The 17157-nt window shown below is 38.3% G+C and overlaps 1 protein-coding gene across 3 annotated transcripts in view; it reads left to right on the top strand.

Annotated features, from left to right (window-relative positions):
- The window catches only part of BBS7 (Bardet-Biedl syndrome 7), a 47241-nt gene extending 30571 nt beyond the window's left edge, over nucleotides 1-16670 (top strand). For all 3 annotated transcript variants that reach the window (XM_007056819.4, XM_037897141.2, XM_037897142.2), the window contains 7 exons: nucleotides 378-443; nucleotides 2006-2145; nucleotides 3203-3367; nucleotides 5351-5460; nucleotides 5554-5657; nucleotides 11391-11514; nucleotides 14588-16670. In XM_007056819.4, the coding sequence (XP_007056881.1) occupies nucleotides 378-443; nucleotides 2006-2145; nucleotides 3203-3367; nucleotides 5351-5460; nucleotides 5554-5657; nucleotides 11391-11514; nucleotides 14588-14724 (846 nt within the window). In that variant the 3' untranslated portion in view covers nucleotides 14725-16670. The remainder of the gene's footprint in view (nucleotides 1-377; nucleotides 444-2005; nucleotides 2146-3202; nucleotides 3368-5350; nucleotides 5461-5553; nucleotides 5658-11390; nucleotides 11515-14587) is intronic.
- Nucleotides 16671-17157: the final 487 nt, after the last annotated feature.

Raw genomic sequence — 17157 nt, 5'->3', positions numbered from 1 at the left:
CCTGGGCCGAGACAATATGGGGGAAACTGGTAGATAATTGTATCTTTTTTATTTTTGCAGAATGTAGTTTTCAGATATATTTTGTTTTCAGTTTTAACAAAGTGTTCAAAAGATTTCCTATTCTTTATCTTTATAGAGAGAGCTGGTCTTTACTAATACAATATGGGGTGAAATTCTGGCCCCAGTGAAGTCAATGGCAGTTTTGCCATTGACTTCAGTGGAACCAGGATTTCACTTGTTTACTTTTCATGTAACAGTTTTTCATAGATAGCAAAAAATGTCACTGTGCTGCTAAAGTTTTGATGATAAAACTTCTGTGAATTCAGAAATATTTTATTTATTTATTTATTTTGTTTTTCATTTTGAATTGTTCACAGCCAAACAGCAACTTTCTCCTTGCCACTTACCGATGCCAAGCAAATACTACTAGACTGGAGCTTAAGGTAAAGATGCTACAAAATATTTTCTTGTACTTTTCAAAAATGTGTTTTATCTAGAAAATGTAAATATGTATCTTGTGCTATGCTTTCGTGCACACAGGCTGAATGAGTAGGTTGAATGTGTTAACTTGAGCGAATGAAAAGTCCAGTGATTCTTAAATGGTAGTCTTCAGACCACTGGTTGTTCACTGAGAAATTTCTGGTCACTTGCATGATGCTGATGAGAACTCCTGCTTTATAGCTGCTTGTACAAATATTCACCTTGGAGGCCACTGAAGAGAAGCGGGGCAGTGTGGGAGAGAAAGTGTAGCATCCTTACTTAATGACTTCTGACTCTGAAAAAAGAGGAGGAGCCAAGAAATCACAAATGAGTCTAGAAACAGAGACTTTCTCCGAGTAACTTCAAAAAGGATGAAGCAGGGAGAGACGTGCCAGGAAACAGAAGTTAGAAACAAGAAGGGGAGATTGTTTCAGATTTTGGAACGGAAATTAACTCGGTTTTAAAGCTTGACTATATATTTACATATAAGATCAAATGCATAGTTTGATTTTTAATCTTAAACCATTCATAGAACCATAGAAATGTACGACTAGAAGGGATGTCGAGAAGTAACCTAGTCCAGCACTCTGCATTGAGGCAGGATTTTGGAACTTGATTCAAAGCCCATTGAAGTCAATGGGAATCTATCTCTTGACTTCACTGGATTTTTGCATTGGCCCCTTTATCCTCACAACATCCATATACCTCAGTACTCCCCCTGTAACAGGGTAAATTCCTTGTAACTTTGTGCAAGTCATTTAAGCCTGTGCCTGAGCTAGAAGTTAAACTGGGGTTTCCTGAATACTGGTTGAATAGCCCAGCCACTATGCCATCTTTCATTCAGATGGTATAAGCCATTTTAGTAGCATCTTATGCCTTGCTCCACCCCTGTGGCCTGTGTAGGGGTGGTGGATAGGATATCCCTGTGCCTTGGCAATTCCATTGAAGCTGTTGACAGCTGGTACAAGTTAGAGCAATCTAGACAACAAATTAAAGTATTCAGGACTGGGTTGGTGTAGAGTGAGGTTCGGGATGCAGGGTGAGTGCAAAATTGGCTCAAATCATCTTTTGCACACTCCACTTTTCTTAGTGTTCCCTAACTGCAGCTGAGGATCTAGACCCATTTCTTTTTTCTAAATCTTGTTTTGGGGGGGCTGAAGGATTTTGCTTGTTGTGAAGAGGTGGGTTCTATTGAAGTGGTCATTTTGGAATAGTTTAAAGTATAGAATGACATGTCTTATGTCATTATCTTACATAGCATAAATTTTGCAAAAACTTGTACAGTAACACCAAAGGATTAGGAGTGGCTGGACAAAGTCTTTGTTCTTTGGGCAGTCAGAATCAAAGCAAATGGATTTTCTTTTCCTCTGTAATAAATCTGTGCCAATTCTAGAAGTTTCTTGTTGAATGCTATTCCATCTAGTTTCAAAAAGTTAGATTTGCCCCTTTCATAGGAGTACTGCGTTAATTGAATCAGTACTGTAGTTTAAAATTTTTTCCCTCTCCTCTTCGTTTATTGATGTAGATTCGATCAATTGAAGGCCAGTATGGGACACTGCAAGCATATGTAACCCCAAGAATTCAACCGAAAACCTGCCAACTTTGTCAATATCCAATTAAACCACTTTCACTTCATCAAAGAACTCACTTTATTGATCATGACAGGTATTTACAAAGAGAGCAATACTACTTCTAAATTGGTTCAATCCAATTGAAACTTAGTTGACTGTGTAACCTGCAGTAATCATTTTAGCAGCTGATTGTAATACTCAACATCGCAAGTCTCTTCTAGGGTTGTTCTTATTTAAAAAAGAAAAAAGTGCTCTCCCATATCTAGCTGAGCCCAAAAACTGGTCCAGATTTCTTGTTTGCCTTTTATTCCTCTGTTGTGAGGCTGTCATTTTATCCAATTATATGTAATCTCCCTGTTTCTTACCTCACTGCTATTGCAAACTTTTAAAAAAGACTGTAGGAAAATAGGTTTCAGAGTAGCAGCTATGTTAGTCTGTATTCGCAAAAAGAAAAGGAGTACTTGTGGCACCTTAGAGACTAACCAATTTATTTGAGCATAAGTTTTCGTGAGCTACAGCTCACTTCATCGGATGCAATAGAATCCCAGTGAACTAGACCAAATGCGTTTACTCCTTCTTGATTCACTTGCTTGAGATGCTAATGGGAAAGGTTTCCTGTGCCTTCCATCATGCCTATTTCACATGTATTACCTCTTCAAAGTACTTGGATATCTCTGGTTTAGAGAACAGGAAACTCTTGAGAGTGTTTCTAATACTCTGTTTTTCTGCACTGTCAGTTGATCACCCCATCCACAGCCTGCTTTGGTTTTTAAAATGCAAAACAAGTAACCTGGAAAAACAGTTTGCCAATTTATGGTGTTTTTGCCCAGCTGTGACTCATCTGGATTGAGAATATTCAAATAAGGAGTCTGTCTGTCTCTCACACACACACACACGATTTTGTGTTGAATTCATCAGAGAATACTATTGAATGCTGATTGTATTATTCAGAATATATTTCAGTGTGCAGGAAATCTGAATTAGTTAGGACTTTGCTAGAAGTCAGTGAAAACTCATGTTTGAGGCTTAAAGGGAGGAAGACATACCATATGAAAAATAAACTTTCATCTTCAGTTGCATAGCTACTGCAACATCAGTACTGCTCATCAGTAACTAATTCCCATCTTCTTTCTGCATTCAAAATACTGTAGACCCATGAACACACTGATGCTTAAAGGCCACTTCAGTTTTGCTGAAATTCACTCCTGGGTTGTGTTTTGCTTGCCTGAAGTTCCTGAAAAAACTCCAGTAGGAGATAGTGTTACTTTCTACTTTCAGAACACCTTCCTGGATACACAGCTTGAAAGTACTTACAGGTAAAATCAAGTACAATTGCTGAAGCATGTTTTGGTTAAAAACAAATATACAAATAGAGCTAAATTGTCCCCTAAATAAGCTTTTTTTATGGAGGGGGACTGCAATCAGAATTTATCTGGTTGTTTATTTTAGGGCTGGGAAAACATGGTTTGCATTCCTCCACCCTCTGAAACAAGAAAAGAGTTCAGCACCTGAAATCTGAGGATCTTGAGAGTTGCCAGAAATCAGAGCAATCTGTGTAGAGGCAGTAAACCTTGGCAATGCTTCCTTGAAGACATAGCTTGTTTCCTGTTAAGATGTATTATAGCAGACAGTAATTTTTGCCCTGTCTGTCACCCAATCCTTGTGGGTCACCCAGTTCTTGTGACGCCCCCATAGAGTGGACAGGGTGAATAATTCCATATGTCCAGGTTTATCAAAATATCCTGCTGTGGAGCAGAGCCTTCTCTTTTCCGTGTCTTCACCCTAGATGTGTCCATTCTGAATACCAGCCTCAATCAAATCCTACATTGCTTATTTAGGCAAACGCCCTTTCAAGTCAGTAAGAACTTTACTTACACATGGGCTGTCAGATTTGATCATTAGTACGTATTATGCAGTAATTGGATGATCCTTCAAAATGTAGTGTTTTGTAAGGGTGAGATAATTGAAAATAATTGAGCATTGCTAAACAGGGAAGCCGTAGTGTATTTGGCTTTGTAACTTGTGTCTTTAGCATACTGTGTGCTGTGAGGGAGACAAATTCAGTGTTCCTTTTTTGCAAATGTAAGTGCCTGTCTAACAAGTATAGCAAAACTATCTTAGAGCACATGCTGGTTTGTAACTTTATTTTTTTCCTTTTTCAGTAAAGGAAGCTAAATCACTAGAGAGAGTTCCTCTCTCCCTCTCTGTTACAAGTATAATATACTCTTATCATTATAGTTTTAATGGGTGTTTAATCTTCCTAAGAAAGCACGTGATAAAGCCTCAAGCTGAAAAAAATCCTCCCCTTTCTGCAGCTCCCATTAGAGAAATGTTTATTTTCAGTGTTAGGAATAATATTCTCTGTTATCTTTAAATGAACCAGTGTGCTGCTTCAGCTAGCAGATATCATTTTGCTTTATAATAGAGTTGTAGAAGCTGGAAACATTTATTATTATTACTCTAATTATACAGATTCCAACTTGATCTGGGATTACAATAAGAAATGCTTATAAATTGATGTAGAAAGCATTTGGACTCTCACTTTTTTTCAGGTAAAGTGAGACTGATACTGGGGCGAGTTGTTAAGTGCTCATATTATGGTGACAGGCGCACTGTAATAACTTAGGGTATGTCTGCACTACCCGCTGGATCGGCGGGCAGTGATCGATCCAGCGGGGATTGATTTATCGCATCTAGTCTAAATCGACCCCTGAGCGCTCTCCTGTCGACTCCTGTACTCCACCACTGCGAGAGGCACAGGTGGAGTCGACGGGGGTGCGGCAGCAGTCAATTCACCGTGGTGAAGACACTATGGTAAGTCGATCTAAATACGTCGACTTCATTATTCACATAGCTGAAGTTGCGTAACTTAGGTCGATCCCCACTCCCCCCTAGTGTAGACCAGGGTTTAGGTTGCGAAAGAGATGTCAGGAATCCTAGATAGTATACTGTGTTCCAAATTTTTTACTCGTACACACGCACGCAGACAAACCCTGTGTTCTCTGTGGCATAGGAAATCCATAAGAACAGCCTATGCTTTCTGACTGTCTGAGAGAACGGTGTTTTGTGGTGTAGCCAGATTGATAAGAGTAAGTTCTGAATAGCGAGTGTGATGAAATCAGTGTATGAACTATTCTGATAGCTAGTCTGTGGAATAGCTTTAGTCATGGCCTCTAAGGAGGTTGTGCTTCATCCCCTGACTGGGGGTCGTGGGAAGCCCTATTTATTGCTTTAATATGGAAACCAAGTGCACTGGCCTGCCCTAACTCTACTACTTAAATCTTTTTTTCTTTTGGCAGAAAAGGGGAGGGATTTTTCAAATCTGACAACATTTCTACCATATCCATTCTAAAAGATGTGCTCTCTAAAGAAGCCACCAAAAGGAAAATTAATCTCAATATATCCTATGGTAAAAAAATTCTCCTCTACTTCATTTTATCATCTTATGCATGAAATGCATTAAAAGTATTGATCTGATTACTAATTTTTTTGTTCCTACTAGATATAAACGAAGCATCTGTGAACCACACATTAAAACTAATCCACCCGAAACTAGAATATCAGCTTCTGTTGGCCAAGAAAGTTCAGTTAATAGATGCTCTAAAAGTAAGTGTCTGATCATAACTTCTACAGTAGAAGGGGGGAGGTTGTTTTGTTTTAGGATGGCAGTGACCAAGCTTGTGTCAGATGCAGCCGTCACTGCGTTTGTAGTATTTCTCTTGCCAGGACTGCTGTTAGTGTATATTGGTCATCAAAGAAATTTTGTTAAAAAGAACTCCATACCCCACTTGTATTTGAGCTTGACTAGTGAGTAATCTGTTTTAATGATCAATCAGTTATTTCTGACAGCTTTTTAAATATAGCTACCTCTTGCTACCCTGTCTAACGCTGGTTCTCCAGCTCCCTCCTTCTCTTCCTTGGCTCCAGAGAAACTAAAATATAATTGGTCTTTTAAACCAGAAGATAATCACTTGCAGCAAGAGATTAAGTAAGACTCTTTTTGAGGTTCTGCCCCAGCTATCAGCAGGAAAGTATGTGGGAATTATTCAGAAGTTATTAATCTTTGACCCTGGAACCACATCAGTAATCTTTTGGAGGTGGAAGTAGTCTAAATTGGAGAAATTATTGATATCCTGCATTTACTAGCTGTAATATACATTTTTAAAAACTCCCCTCGAGGATAGTCTTGAAGGGAGGACTGTACCTTTTCTGTGGCTACACAGAAATCTAATGTGTGCTGAGTGTTAAACTGAATAGGTATCCTTCTAAAGATCTATAAGAAATGATGGTTATTCTCCAGTACAGACAGCTGTCACACCTGATTTATCTGGTCTCCATGACAAATGCAGATTCTGCAAAATGTAAGCCTTAAATAAATTTCTAACCCATATGGTTTCAAAAATTAAGTTTCCAATTGTGAATCAAGCAGAGACAGCTTTAAAAGTAAGAGTTGTAAACCATCCCAATTGTCTCAGTCAAGTGTTAATTCTGAAATCCAATGACCACCTTTTAAGAGACAGATTTTCAGAAAATGTAGGTGTTTGGCTACACAGTTACTACAACTGTGTATGTGCAGATCAGGGAATTGCATGTGTAAATAGCGAAATAAAGGGCAGCAATAGCATTGGTTCTAAAAGCACCAAAGTCAATTTCTACACTGAAGCCCTAGCATAGCGAGAAAAGCAATGGTTAGATGCGGGAGGGTGGTTGTGGTATTTAACTGCTGTCCACAATACCACAGCAACTGGCTGCTTCTGATAAAATAATCCACAATTAATAGTTAAGATGTTGATTTGCCTCTCCTTCAGTTTTGGCTGCTATAATGGTGAAGCCTCTGCTGCTTATTCCTCCTCAAGCTTCCTTTCGTCCTAGCAAAATCTCCACTGCCTTCCTGTGTTACTGTTCATAAATTTCTCAAGCAGTAACAGAGTACGGTTGACATGATTCTTGTTTATTTAATTGCTGTGCAGAGGACTGTTTTGATCAGTTTCATGGCTGCTAGTCTAGTTAATTTCATTTGCGCTGCTGCTTTTTAAGTCAAAGCAGCTGACCTCCTGGAGCACTGTTTCTGTACACTAAAGACGACAGCACTGCATTGATTCACATTTCAAATATTTCCTTTACAATTATACTCACTAGAACCTTTTTTAATGGAAAGCTTTAAATTCTATAGAAAATGGTGAATTACCCCCCCTTGTGCTAGTTGGCAAATGGATTGTTTTAACCTCTTTCTTAACTGTCAAATGCACAAACTCAGCCTGGAATTTGAATCTGGGTTCTCTGGCTACTTAATGTCCTACAACTGTGGTTCTCTCAACCAGGTGTGTGTGTACCCCTGGGGTAAGCAGAAGCCCTCCAGGGGGTGCATCAACTTATCTAGATATTTGCCTAGTTTTACAACAGGCTACATAAAAAGCACTAGTGAAGTCAGTACAAACAAAAATTTTGTACAGCCAATGCCTTGTTTTTACTACTCTATATTATTATCCACTGAAGTATAAGTATGACATTTATGTTCCAATCGATTTTATAATTATATGGTAACAATGAGAATAATCAATTTTTCAGTAGTGTTCTGTGACACTTCTTTATTGTCTGATTTTGTAAGAAAGTAGTTTTTATGTGAGGTGAAACTTGGGGTATGTAAGACATTCAGGGTGACTCCTGAAAGGGGTACAGTAGTCTGAAAAGTTTGAGACCCACTGTCCTACAATAAAGGCATCCTAGCTGGGGTGATTTAGTTGGGGATTGGTCCTGCTTTGAGCAGGAGGTTGGACTAGATGACCTCCTGAGGTCCCTTCCAAGCCTGATATTCTATGAAAGGTATTTTGACTGGAACTTTATTAACAATTCTATTGATATGAGCCAGAAAGGAACCTGGCTCCCTCTTTCATTTTTATGTTTGGTTCTGTAGCACTAACAGAAGTAAAATGTAATGAAGGTTTGTTGCTAGTCAGCAGACATGACTTGGAATAATATACAGGGAACTGCTGCTAGTTCCACTTTACATAGACATTTTTCTGAGGACAACTGCCCTTTAACATCCCAGTTAAATACATGGTGAAAGTTCACATCTCATCCCACAGCACTATTATTTCTGTCTGTTTGGAGATTCAGGCAGCATAGCATCAGGTCATGTTGAGAAGGTTGTCTCCAACCATAAAACAGATTTTTGTTAATGAAGTTTAGGTTTAGAAAAAATAGATGAAACCACCAAAGAAGTGGTGGTATAAAATGTGAGTAATAGTTTAGTGTGTACTCTTAAGGTGTCAAGAAGAATTTAAGCAACTGTTCTTTCGTTATTTTATGGTATCGTGTTTTCTTTTTTTAAAAAAACACTAACTTGAAATTAAGTCTGTTTTTAAACATTAATTATAAATAGTTTCAGGTACTCTACTTGCCCTAGATTTCTAGAAGACCCACTGGCAACTTTGTGACTTGTGCAATCTAACTTTTCTACCTTTTCTTCTTTTAAATGTTTTTCCCTGTCTGTGTGAACAGCCAAACAGCAATGGGAAAGTGATTACTAAATTTGAAAAATGGTACTGACTATATGCTGTGTGCCCAATTCTGATTCCGTTGTAGTCAATGGAAAGACTTTAGGTCTCATCACATTCTCCTTAAAATCAATTAATGTGCTGCACTGTGTAAACAAACTGAAAAAATAGAGAATTTGTTCTTATCTTAATTTGTAACAATAGTGGCTCAGATTTTTAGACAAAAGTGTGGGGGTTTTTGTTTAGGGGTTTTTTGTAATTGGAGCACCCTTTAACTTTATATGGTTATGTCTCTTGGCTACTGGATTGTTTTAAATTTTATTTGACTATGTGGCAGCTAAAAAAAAAAAAAACAACCTTTGAAATAACCTTTCCATCCCCCAGTACTCAGTTTGTATCCAACTGGGAGAGTCCTATTCTTGCAGCCACAAAAATGTCTGCTTTTAGTCTAGAAATGATTAAATATCAGGAGGGATGGGGGAGTGGTGCTCATAATCTTAACTTAATCTGAAAGAACAAAGGATAATTTGAGCTGAGGTCTTTTAAAATATTTTGTTCTCAAATTCCAATTAATTGTCAATGTAAAGCAAGATTATGTAGTCTTATTTCTGTGGACTTTAAAAAGTAACTATGTAAAATTGACACTCTTACCTAGAAGACTTGCTCTCTGGGTATCCTGTTTTCTGATGTTGGTAACCAAAATGTTTTGGGAGTTTTATTGCTTTTTACCCTTTACAGTCTTGAAGAATCAGCAAAGTTCAAGGAAATTGAGCAGTTTTTTGTTCCTTCTTGTGAAATAACAGAATTGTCTATATAATTATTGGCACTTCTGAACACCTATATAACCTGGGTCTAATTTGTCCTGGAGAACCTTGCTTACAAGTGGTGATGATAAGGAAAAGAACCCAGCTTGATTCTCAGATTGCAGTTTGTGGAGCTGTCAGCTAGAGAGAACATCTTTTTAGTTGTAAGCTATGCCTGTTTGATTTCTGCATCTATGGGGGAAGAAACAACTCCACAATGCCACTTACAGTGGTCTATTTCCACAGTAGAATGACATTGTAAGATAATACTGTACATGTTAAAATTATGTTTAGTTTTAAAAAAAGTACAGGACCAACTTCTAATGGAGTCAAATTCCAGAGCAGAAGATAACGAAAGTTGGGAAAATTAAGATTTCAGGTGCTCCATTCTCTTTGAATTGGCCAGGACAGGATGAACTGTCACACTCCTATTTTTGATAGCCAGTAGTTTGTTGAATTTTTCAGTATCAGTTCGTGTCTTACTGTAATATTCTCTACACTGGGTTATTACAGTTTGTACTTTCTCACCTCAGATAGATCCAAAACCCAAACTGATTTTGTAACATAGAAATGGCCTGTTGAAGTAACTCCAAATGTTCACTTGATTCCTTCATCAGTCCAGATTATTATTTCTAAAAAAGGTGAGCAAACTAGTATTTAAAAGGAACACAGTTTAATGTGGTAGCAAGTTCTGAGTAGGATCCATTTTCATCTGGTGATACTGTTTCTTATTCTGAGTTCTCAGAAAGACACCAAAATCAGATTGAAAAACTCAGTATAAGATCACTGTTCAGTTCTAAAACCACCAGCCAGTGAAAAAATAGTACTGATGAACTGAAGGGGAGTCATTCTGCTGTTGATCAGAAATGGAAGCTGTAAGGGGGCTTTGAGAATCCAGTGGTAAAAGTGGGCAATACTGTTTGGAACTTAGTGAGGAGAGGGAGAAAAATTACATTTCCAAAATAGTAAGAGCAGTTTTGAAGGATTGTTTCACCTGTCTATACATTGCCTCCTGTTATACCAATAAAATAAAAACCAGCAGGATCTTATTAAAGGGGAAAAAGGCAAAATGCCACATTTATTGTGAATACAGAAAGAATCATAGTAAGCAGTTAGTTATAGCTATAACATTCCGTTCAATTTCATATTTATTCACACATTCATTCATATACACAGAGGTTCTGCAAGGTTATCATCATAGTTACCAGCCTTAGAGTTGCTCATGCCAAGCCACCGGCCAGGTGGCCTGGACATGAGGAGGGAGCAGGGCCTTGTCAGATGCTCATCTGATGCTCCTGGAAGTTGGTTTGCAGAATCAGACCCTCAAGTTCTCACTTTCTAGAGTCCATTTTTATAGGAATTTCTTCCTCTGCCAGTCTATGGGAATTACTTCATCATGCTGTTGCTGAATCAATCAGCAGATGGCACATTCCTGACGGCTCCCTGCTGCCAGATGTTATCTTGTTCTTTGGAATCCACCCAACAGCCTCAAGAATGGGAGAACCAGTCTGCCCTCCGGGGGTCCTCTAGTTATTTCCACTTGACGCCTTCTTTAACGATGGACACTGGATTCTTAGGCTGGCACCTCCCTGATCATTCAGTTATTATCCCCACCAAGCATCCATCCACATACATCCTCTATCTCTATTTTAATCACAGTTGTTAAAGTGAGATGATTACAGCAAAAGGGCGGGGAGTCTCTGGGTGCTGTTTCTGTTACATTGCTTTGAGTCTCTCTGTGTGAGTAGTTGTTACAAAGAATTGCTTTGAGAACAGACTGTCTTAGAACGTACTAACACAATTAGCAGCTTGCAAGTTTCACACAGAGGGAGAGAAACAGTACCAAAAACCAAGAGACCTCTTAATTAGTAATACCCTGGAATTTAAACAATGAGGAATCAAACTCATTTGTGATTTTAATATAGAACTTCTCTAATATGATCCAACACTGTCAGATCTAAACTCAATTTTCATTTCTCTTAGGTTTTTAGAGTTGACAGCCTTTAATTCTTTGGTAACGTTTTAAAATCTATTTTAAGGAGTTGCAGGTTCATGAGGGAAACATGGACTTCCTGATACCAGAGTACCGCTGCATTTTAGAGGAATCAGACCACCTTCTTGAAGAGTACAAGAAACAACCTGCACATCTTGAGAGACTTTATGGTTCGTTCTTTAATAGAGCTTCTCTTTTTTAGCTTCTTTCTTTACACTAAAAATATTAACAGCCAGAGAGCATGCATGCACGTGCAATAGACAGGATAAAAATATAGTTCTAAGTTTTCTAGAGTAAATTGGCAGGTAGGTACAATCTAGTAGCACCAGGAGGACCAGTGGATCACAGTGAATATACATGTAAAACTCTTATGGGTAAACTTAAGAGTCTGGCAGTTACCGCAGATTGATATTATGAAATAAAACTGAAAAATAAAGAGACAAACTATATATATAAGAACAAATGCAAAGTACGCCACTTCAGGAACTGTCATTTGCACACATACAAAATGGGAAATGACTGCCTGTCAAGGTTCCTTCCGCACTCTGAACTCTAGGGTACAGATGTGGGGACCTGCATGAAAGACTGCCTAAGTTTATTCTTACCATCTTAGGTAAACACTGCCACCACCAAAGTGGTGCACAAAGAACAGGGGAAGTGCCCACTTGGAAACGTCTCCTTCCCCCCGTCTCCCTCCCCCAAAAAAATATCCCCCCAAGCACTACACCCTTTCCTGGGGAAGGCTTGACAAAAATCTTCACCAATTTGCATAGGTGAACACAGACCCAAACCCTTGGATCTTAAGAACAATGAAAAACAATCAGGTTCTTAAAAGAAGAATTTTAATTAAAGTAAAAGAATCACCTCTGTAAAATCAAGATGGTAAATACCTTACAGGGTAATTAAATTCAAAACAGAGAATCCCTCTAGGCAAAACCTTAAGTTACAAAAAGATACAAAAACAGGAATATACATTCCATTCAGCACAACTTATTTTATCAGCCATTTAAACAAAACAATCTAACGCATATCTAACTAGATTGCTTGCTTACTTTTTACAGGAGTTCTGACCTGCATTCCTGCTCTGGTCCCAGCAAAAGCACCACACAGACAGAGAACCCTTTGTTTTTCCCCTCCCTCCAGCTTTGAAAGTATCTTGTTTCCTCATTGGTCATTTTGGTCAGGTGCCAGCGAGGTTATCTTAGCTTCTTAACCCTTTACAGGTGAATGGGTTTTTCCTCTGGCCAGGAGGGATTTAAAGGTGTTTACCCTTCCCTTTATATTTATGACATTGCCTAACACAGTACTGTGGAAAGGGAGCTGGGAGTCATAGTGGATTATAAGTTAAATATGAGTGAACAGTAATGCTGTTGCAAAAAACAAAAAAAAACGTATTCTGGGATGGTAATTAACAGGAGTGTTGTAAGCAAGACATGAGAAGTAATTCTTCTGTTCTACTACACGCTGATTAGGCCTCAACTGGAGTATTGTGTTCAGTTTGGGGTGCTACATTTCAGGAAAGATGCGGACGATTGGAGAGAGTCCAGAGAAGAGCAATGAAAATGATTAAAGGTCTAGAAAACATGACCTATGAGGGAAGATTGAAAAAATTGGGTTTGTTTAGTCTGGAGAAGACTGAGGGAGAACACAAGTTTAAGTACATAAGATTGTTAAAAGTAGGAGGGAGAAAAATTGTTCTCCTTAACCTCTGAGGTTAGGACAAGAAGCACTGGGTTTAAATTGCAGCAAGGGCAGTTTAGGTTGGACATTAGGAAAAAATTCTTAACAGTCAGGATGGTTAAGTACTAGAATAAGTTACCCAGGGAGGTTGTGGAATCTCCATCATTGGAGATTAAGAGCAGGCTAGACAAACGCCTGTCAGGGATGGTCTGGATTAGCGGTACTCAACCAGGGGTCAGGGACCCATGGGGGGCTGTGGCTTGTTTCAGGGGGTATGCCAAGCAGGGCCGGGCATTAGAGTTGTTAGGGGCCCAGGGCAGAAAGATGAAGCCCCACAGTATGGGGCTGATGCCAAAGCCTGAGCAACTAAGCTTTGCGGGGGCCTCTGTGGCATGGGGCCCTGGGCAATTGCCTTGTTTGCTACCCTCTAATGCCGGCCATGGCTTTTATATGCAGAAACAGTTGTGGCACAGGCAGGCTGTGGAGTTTAATAGCACATTGGGGAGGGGGAGGGCACGTGGCCTCAAAGAAAAAAAGGTTGAGAACCCCTGGCCTAGATATTACTTAGTCCTGCCTTGAGTACAGGGGACTGGACTAGAAGGCCTCATTGTCCTATGATGCTATAGGAGAACAATTCAGAAGAGAACCTTAGAAAATCGATGAGATCTAAGGCAGTGCTGAAAATTCAGGAGTTGGATTATTCCGATGCGATTCATGCACTTTATTTAGTGAATGCTAAAACAGAGGGATGACTGATTGTTATAACCCCAATTCAGGAATGCATCCTTATTCAGGACAACTCTTCAACATGTGCTTAACTTTGGATATGTGTTTAAGGCCTGTTGATTTAATATGGCAAGTGCTATCTTGACCAAAGATGGATTTAAGCATGTCCTTAAGTTCTCTCCTGAATCAGTCAGTGTATTTACAGTGAAAGTCAAAAGTGAAAGACATAGGAGGAAATAAAAATACAAATTGTAGATATATAAAATTGAAATCTGATTTTTCTACTAAAGTGTTGAACTTGCTGGATCAGAACTTTAGTAATAGCAGTAGAAAAATTCAAGAACTGACCATTCACAATGCACCAGAAGCCTTGAGACCCTGTAGATGTTAAAATTATCCAGTGCTGAATGGAATCTTTACAGATTTCAAGATCCAGATATGCAAAGTAACCACTGAAGCTGCTCACAGCACATAGAATCCACAGGTGTCACAGTGTCTAGGCTTCAGTAAGCCTACATACACAGGCTGTGAGTTAACTATCACATTTAAAAAAAATTTTTTTGGTTAAGCAATTTTCTTTGTCCTAAGAGCACCTTCTACTTGAGATGCAGGTAATTCAAAGGTAGAAATGCTGTTTTTTGGAATGTATCTGAAACAAGTTGTTATAGGATCCCAGAGCCTCTGGTACTTCAACTGTAAAGGAATTTTGAAACATAGTATTAAACTAAATAATTTTAGCTCTATAATCTAAAAGAAAACCAACCATAATTTAACTCAAAGTACATTAACAGTTTTTTTAATAATAGAAGACTAAACCTTGTCAAACATTTTTTGCAGGCATGATTACAGATCTCTTCATTGATAAATTTAAATTTAAAGGCACAAATGTGAAAACCAAAGTTCCTCTTCTTCTGGAAATTTTGGACAGTTATGACCAAAATGCACTGATAGCATTCTTCGATGCTGCTGCCTAAACTAGAAGAAATGATATACTGGGACAGTTCTTACTGATGTGAACCAGGACAATCGGATATTGAATATTTTTAATTTACATTATTTTAGTATCTTTGCTTTATATGTATCTAACGTTTTGCTGTGTTGATAGTTCTATAATGTGGTCCTGTACTTGTATTTATTACAGTATGTTCAGAATTTGAGCTGAAGATAACTGTAAAGCCTATTGCATAAAGTATGTTTACTTGAATACTGATCATAATAGCTGAAGAAAACTGATAGGATCAGACTTATTTTTAAATTCTTTTATTACTCTAGTTCAATAGGACATGGAAGATCCTCTAGAACTCTTAGAACTGTGGAAACAAGTCTTTGTGGACTTGGCATCTAATAAATATATTGGGGAAATTAACAATAGAAATTTATAGCTATATCAAACTGGGTAAAATACTCACTGTAACCAGAGAGTGGTACAATACTGTAAGTTAGCTGTATGTTGTATATATTATAGATATTGAAGACAATTTTGTATGTAGGAAGGGAGAGAGGTACTCAGTTGCTTTAAAGGGTAATTAGGTATATAATTGTATTGTTGTATAAGCCATCTAGTAAGTATAAAATTCTTAGGAATGCATATAAATTGTATATAGTCCCCTTAGAATGGATTGTTTTTTGCCTCCATGCTGCTCCTATGCCTGAAACGCTCACTGTCACAATCTATCAGGCGCTTACCCAGTGTGGTTCCCCCCCCCCCCTTCAAAACCCTCCCAAAAATTATGAAGTCCACAATCTCTAACATCTTTTAGTAACAATGGCATCTCCTATCTAAGTATTTTTGAGAGAGCACTTCTGTCCTATGGATTTAGATGGTAAGCATATTAGGGCAGGAAGACAAACTACTTGTGTTGTACAGCATCAATCATGCTGTCTATGCTTAACAAAAACTAAATCTATTTTCAGTGTGATATTGCATTTAATTTACTCTTGCTTAAGTAGCCAATACAGTTATAGCATACCCGATGATCCAGAGGCAGTCATGGTGAACTGAGTCTCATAGCATCATGGGGTGGTACCTAGGAGTGTTCCTCATACCATGTCAAAATCTAAATTTTCATTTAGCAAACAATTGTTTCTAGCCCTCATGTTTGCCAGGAAAAGCTTGAAAATGCAAGTCAGGTGTAACTGATGCAGTGATGTTTGCCAACAACTAAATCAGCCATTAGAGCCACAGAGGAAGCTGTCTTCCCTCAGCTGTCCTTCCCTCCCTTCCCCCAAGCAAGACAGGATACTCCCCATGGTTGGAATTACACCCCTCTTGGAGCCACTTCTTTGCTCTGACCTATTGCTGTTATGGGCCAAGGGAAGAGCATGAATTAAGTTCTGGTAGTTTCTTGTGCTATCCCCTTGGGCACCAAAATTGTGCAAATCTTCATATTATGGTCATTCCTCTCCTTTCTCCTATGTTGTGATTAGCAGTGAAAGAGTTAAATATTGACACTTGCTTTAAAGGTATGTGTTAAAGGTTTGCCCTTAACATGAAATTAAATCCCCTCCCAAAATACAGTTACAAGGTAGCTTCATCTTCTGTAAGTGCCTGAGTCTCCTTGCTATTTTTTTGCCCACTTATAATAATTTTGTTTTTTTTCCTGTTCCCTGCTATTGTGTGAAAGACCCACTCAAACAGAAGCCAGGTCTTGATACTGCATCAGGATCTGACACCACTGTCTCCTGCAGATGTTCAGAATCCCATTGTACTAATGGAGAATTCTGTGGGAGCAAGTCAAAATTGCCTGACTATACCAGCATAGTTGTGAAAATTATTTAAAGTGCTGTCAATTACACAAAGTAATGGGAGAAGAGAAAATGGTTCCTCTTATTAATTTCTTGTTAATATTTAGGATGTTTTTAAACAGTAGGTTAAAAATTCAGATAGTAGCCTCCACACTTCCAGGGTTGTTTTCAACTTTAAAAAAAAAAAAACACACACTATCAAGCCTCTTGAATCTGGCTTCCTTTTCTTCCTCACATTCCCATTAACCCCACCACTATGTAGGAAGTAAGCTGACCCATTCCAAAAGCAACTATGTGTTGGTTTTAAACCTACTGTTTCCTTTGCTGTAGAAATCCAGCAGTTAAAAAAAAAAACTAATTGAGCAACTGCAATTATTCCAGAACATTAGAAGTACGGATGAAGAATTGCCTGCCATAAAATTAAATGGAAAGACCATCCTGAAAACTAGATCAGATGTTATTTTAAAATAACGATTCTTTTCTAGTTATTGGTGTTAAAATGACAGTTAAAAAGGAAATCAACCTATTTTGGGTCCATCGTTCAGCACGATCAAAATGCAGAGAGACTAAGGTATACGTATTTTGCTGACATGCTTTTGTTCAGAAGGAATCCATCAACCCGACAAAGAATGTACTGGATGGGTGTAGTTCTTTACACCTTA

The sequence above is a fragment of the Chelonia mydas genome, chromosome 4, assembly GCF_015237465.2.
Source record: "Chelonia mydas isolate rCheMyd1 chromosome 4, rCheMyd1.pri.v2, whole genome shotgun sequence".
NCBI classification, from domain to species: domain Eukaryota; kingdom Metazoa; phylum Chordata; order Testudines; family Cheloniidae; genus Chelonia; species Chelonia mydas.
The sequence above is the reverse complement of the archived record's forward strand: the minus strand, read 5'-3'. Positions and strand labels throughout refer to the sequence as shown.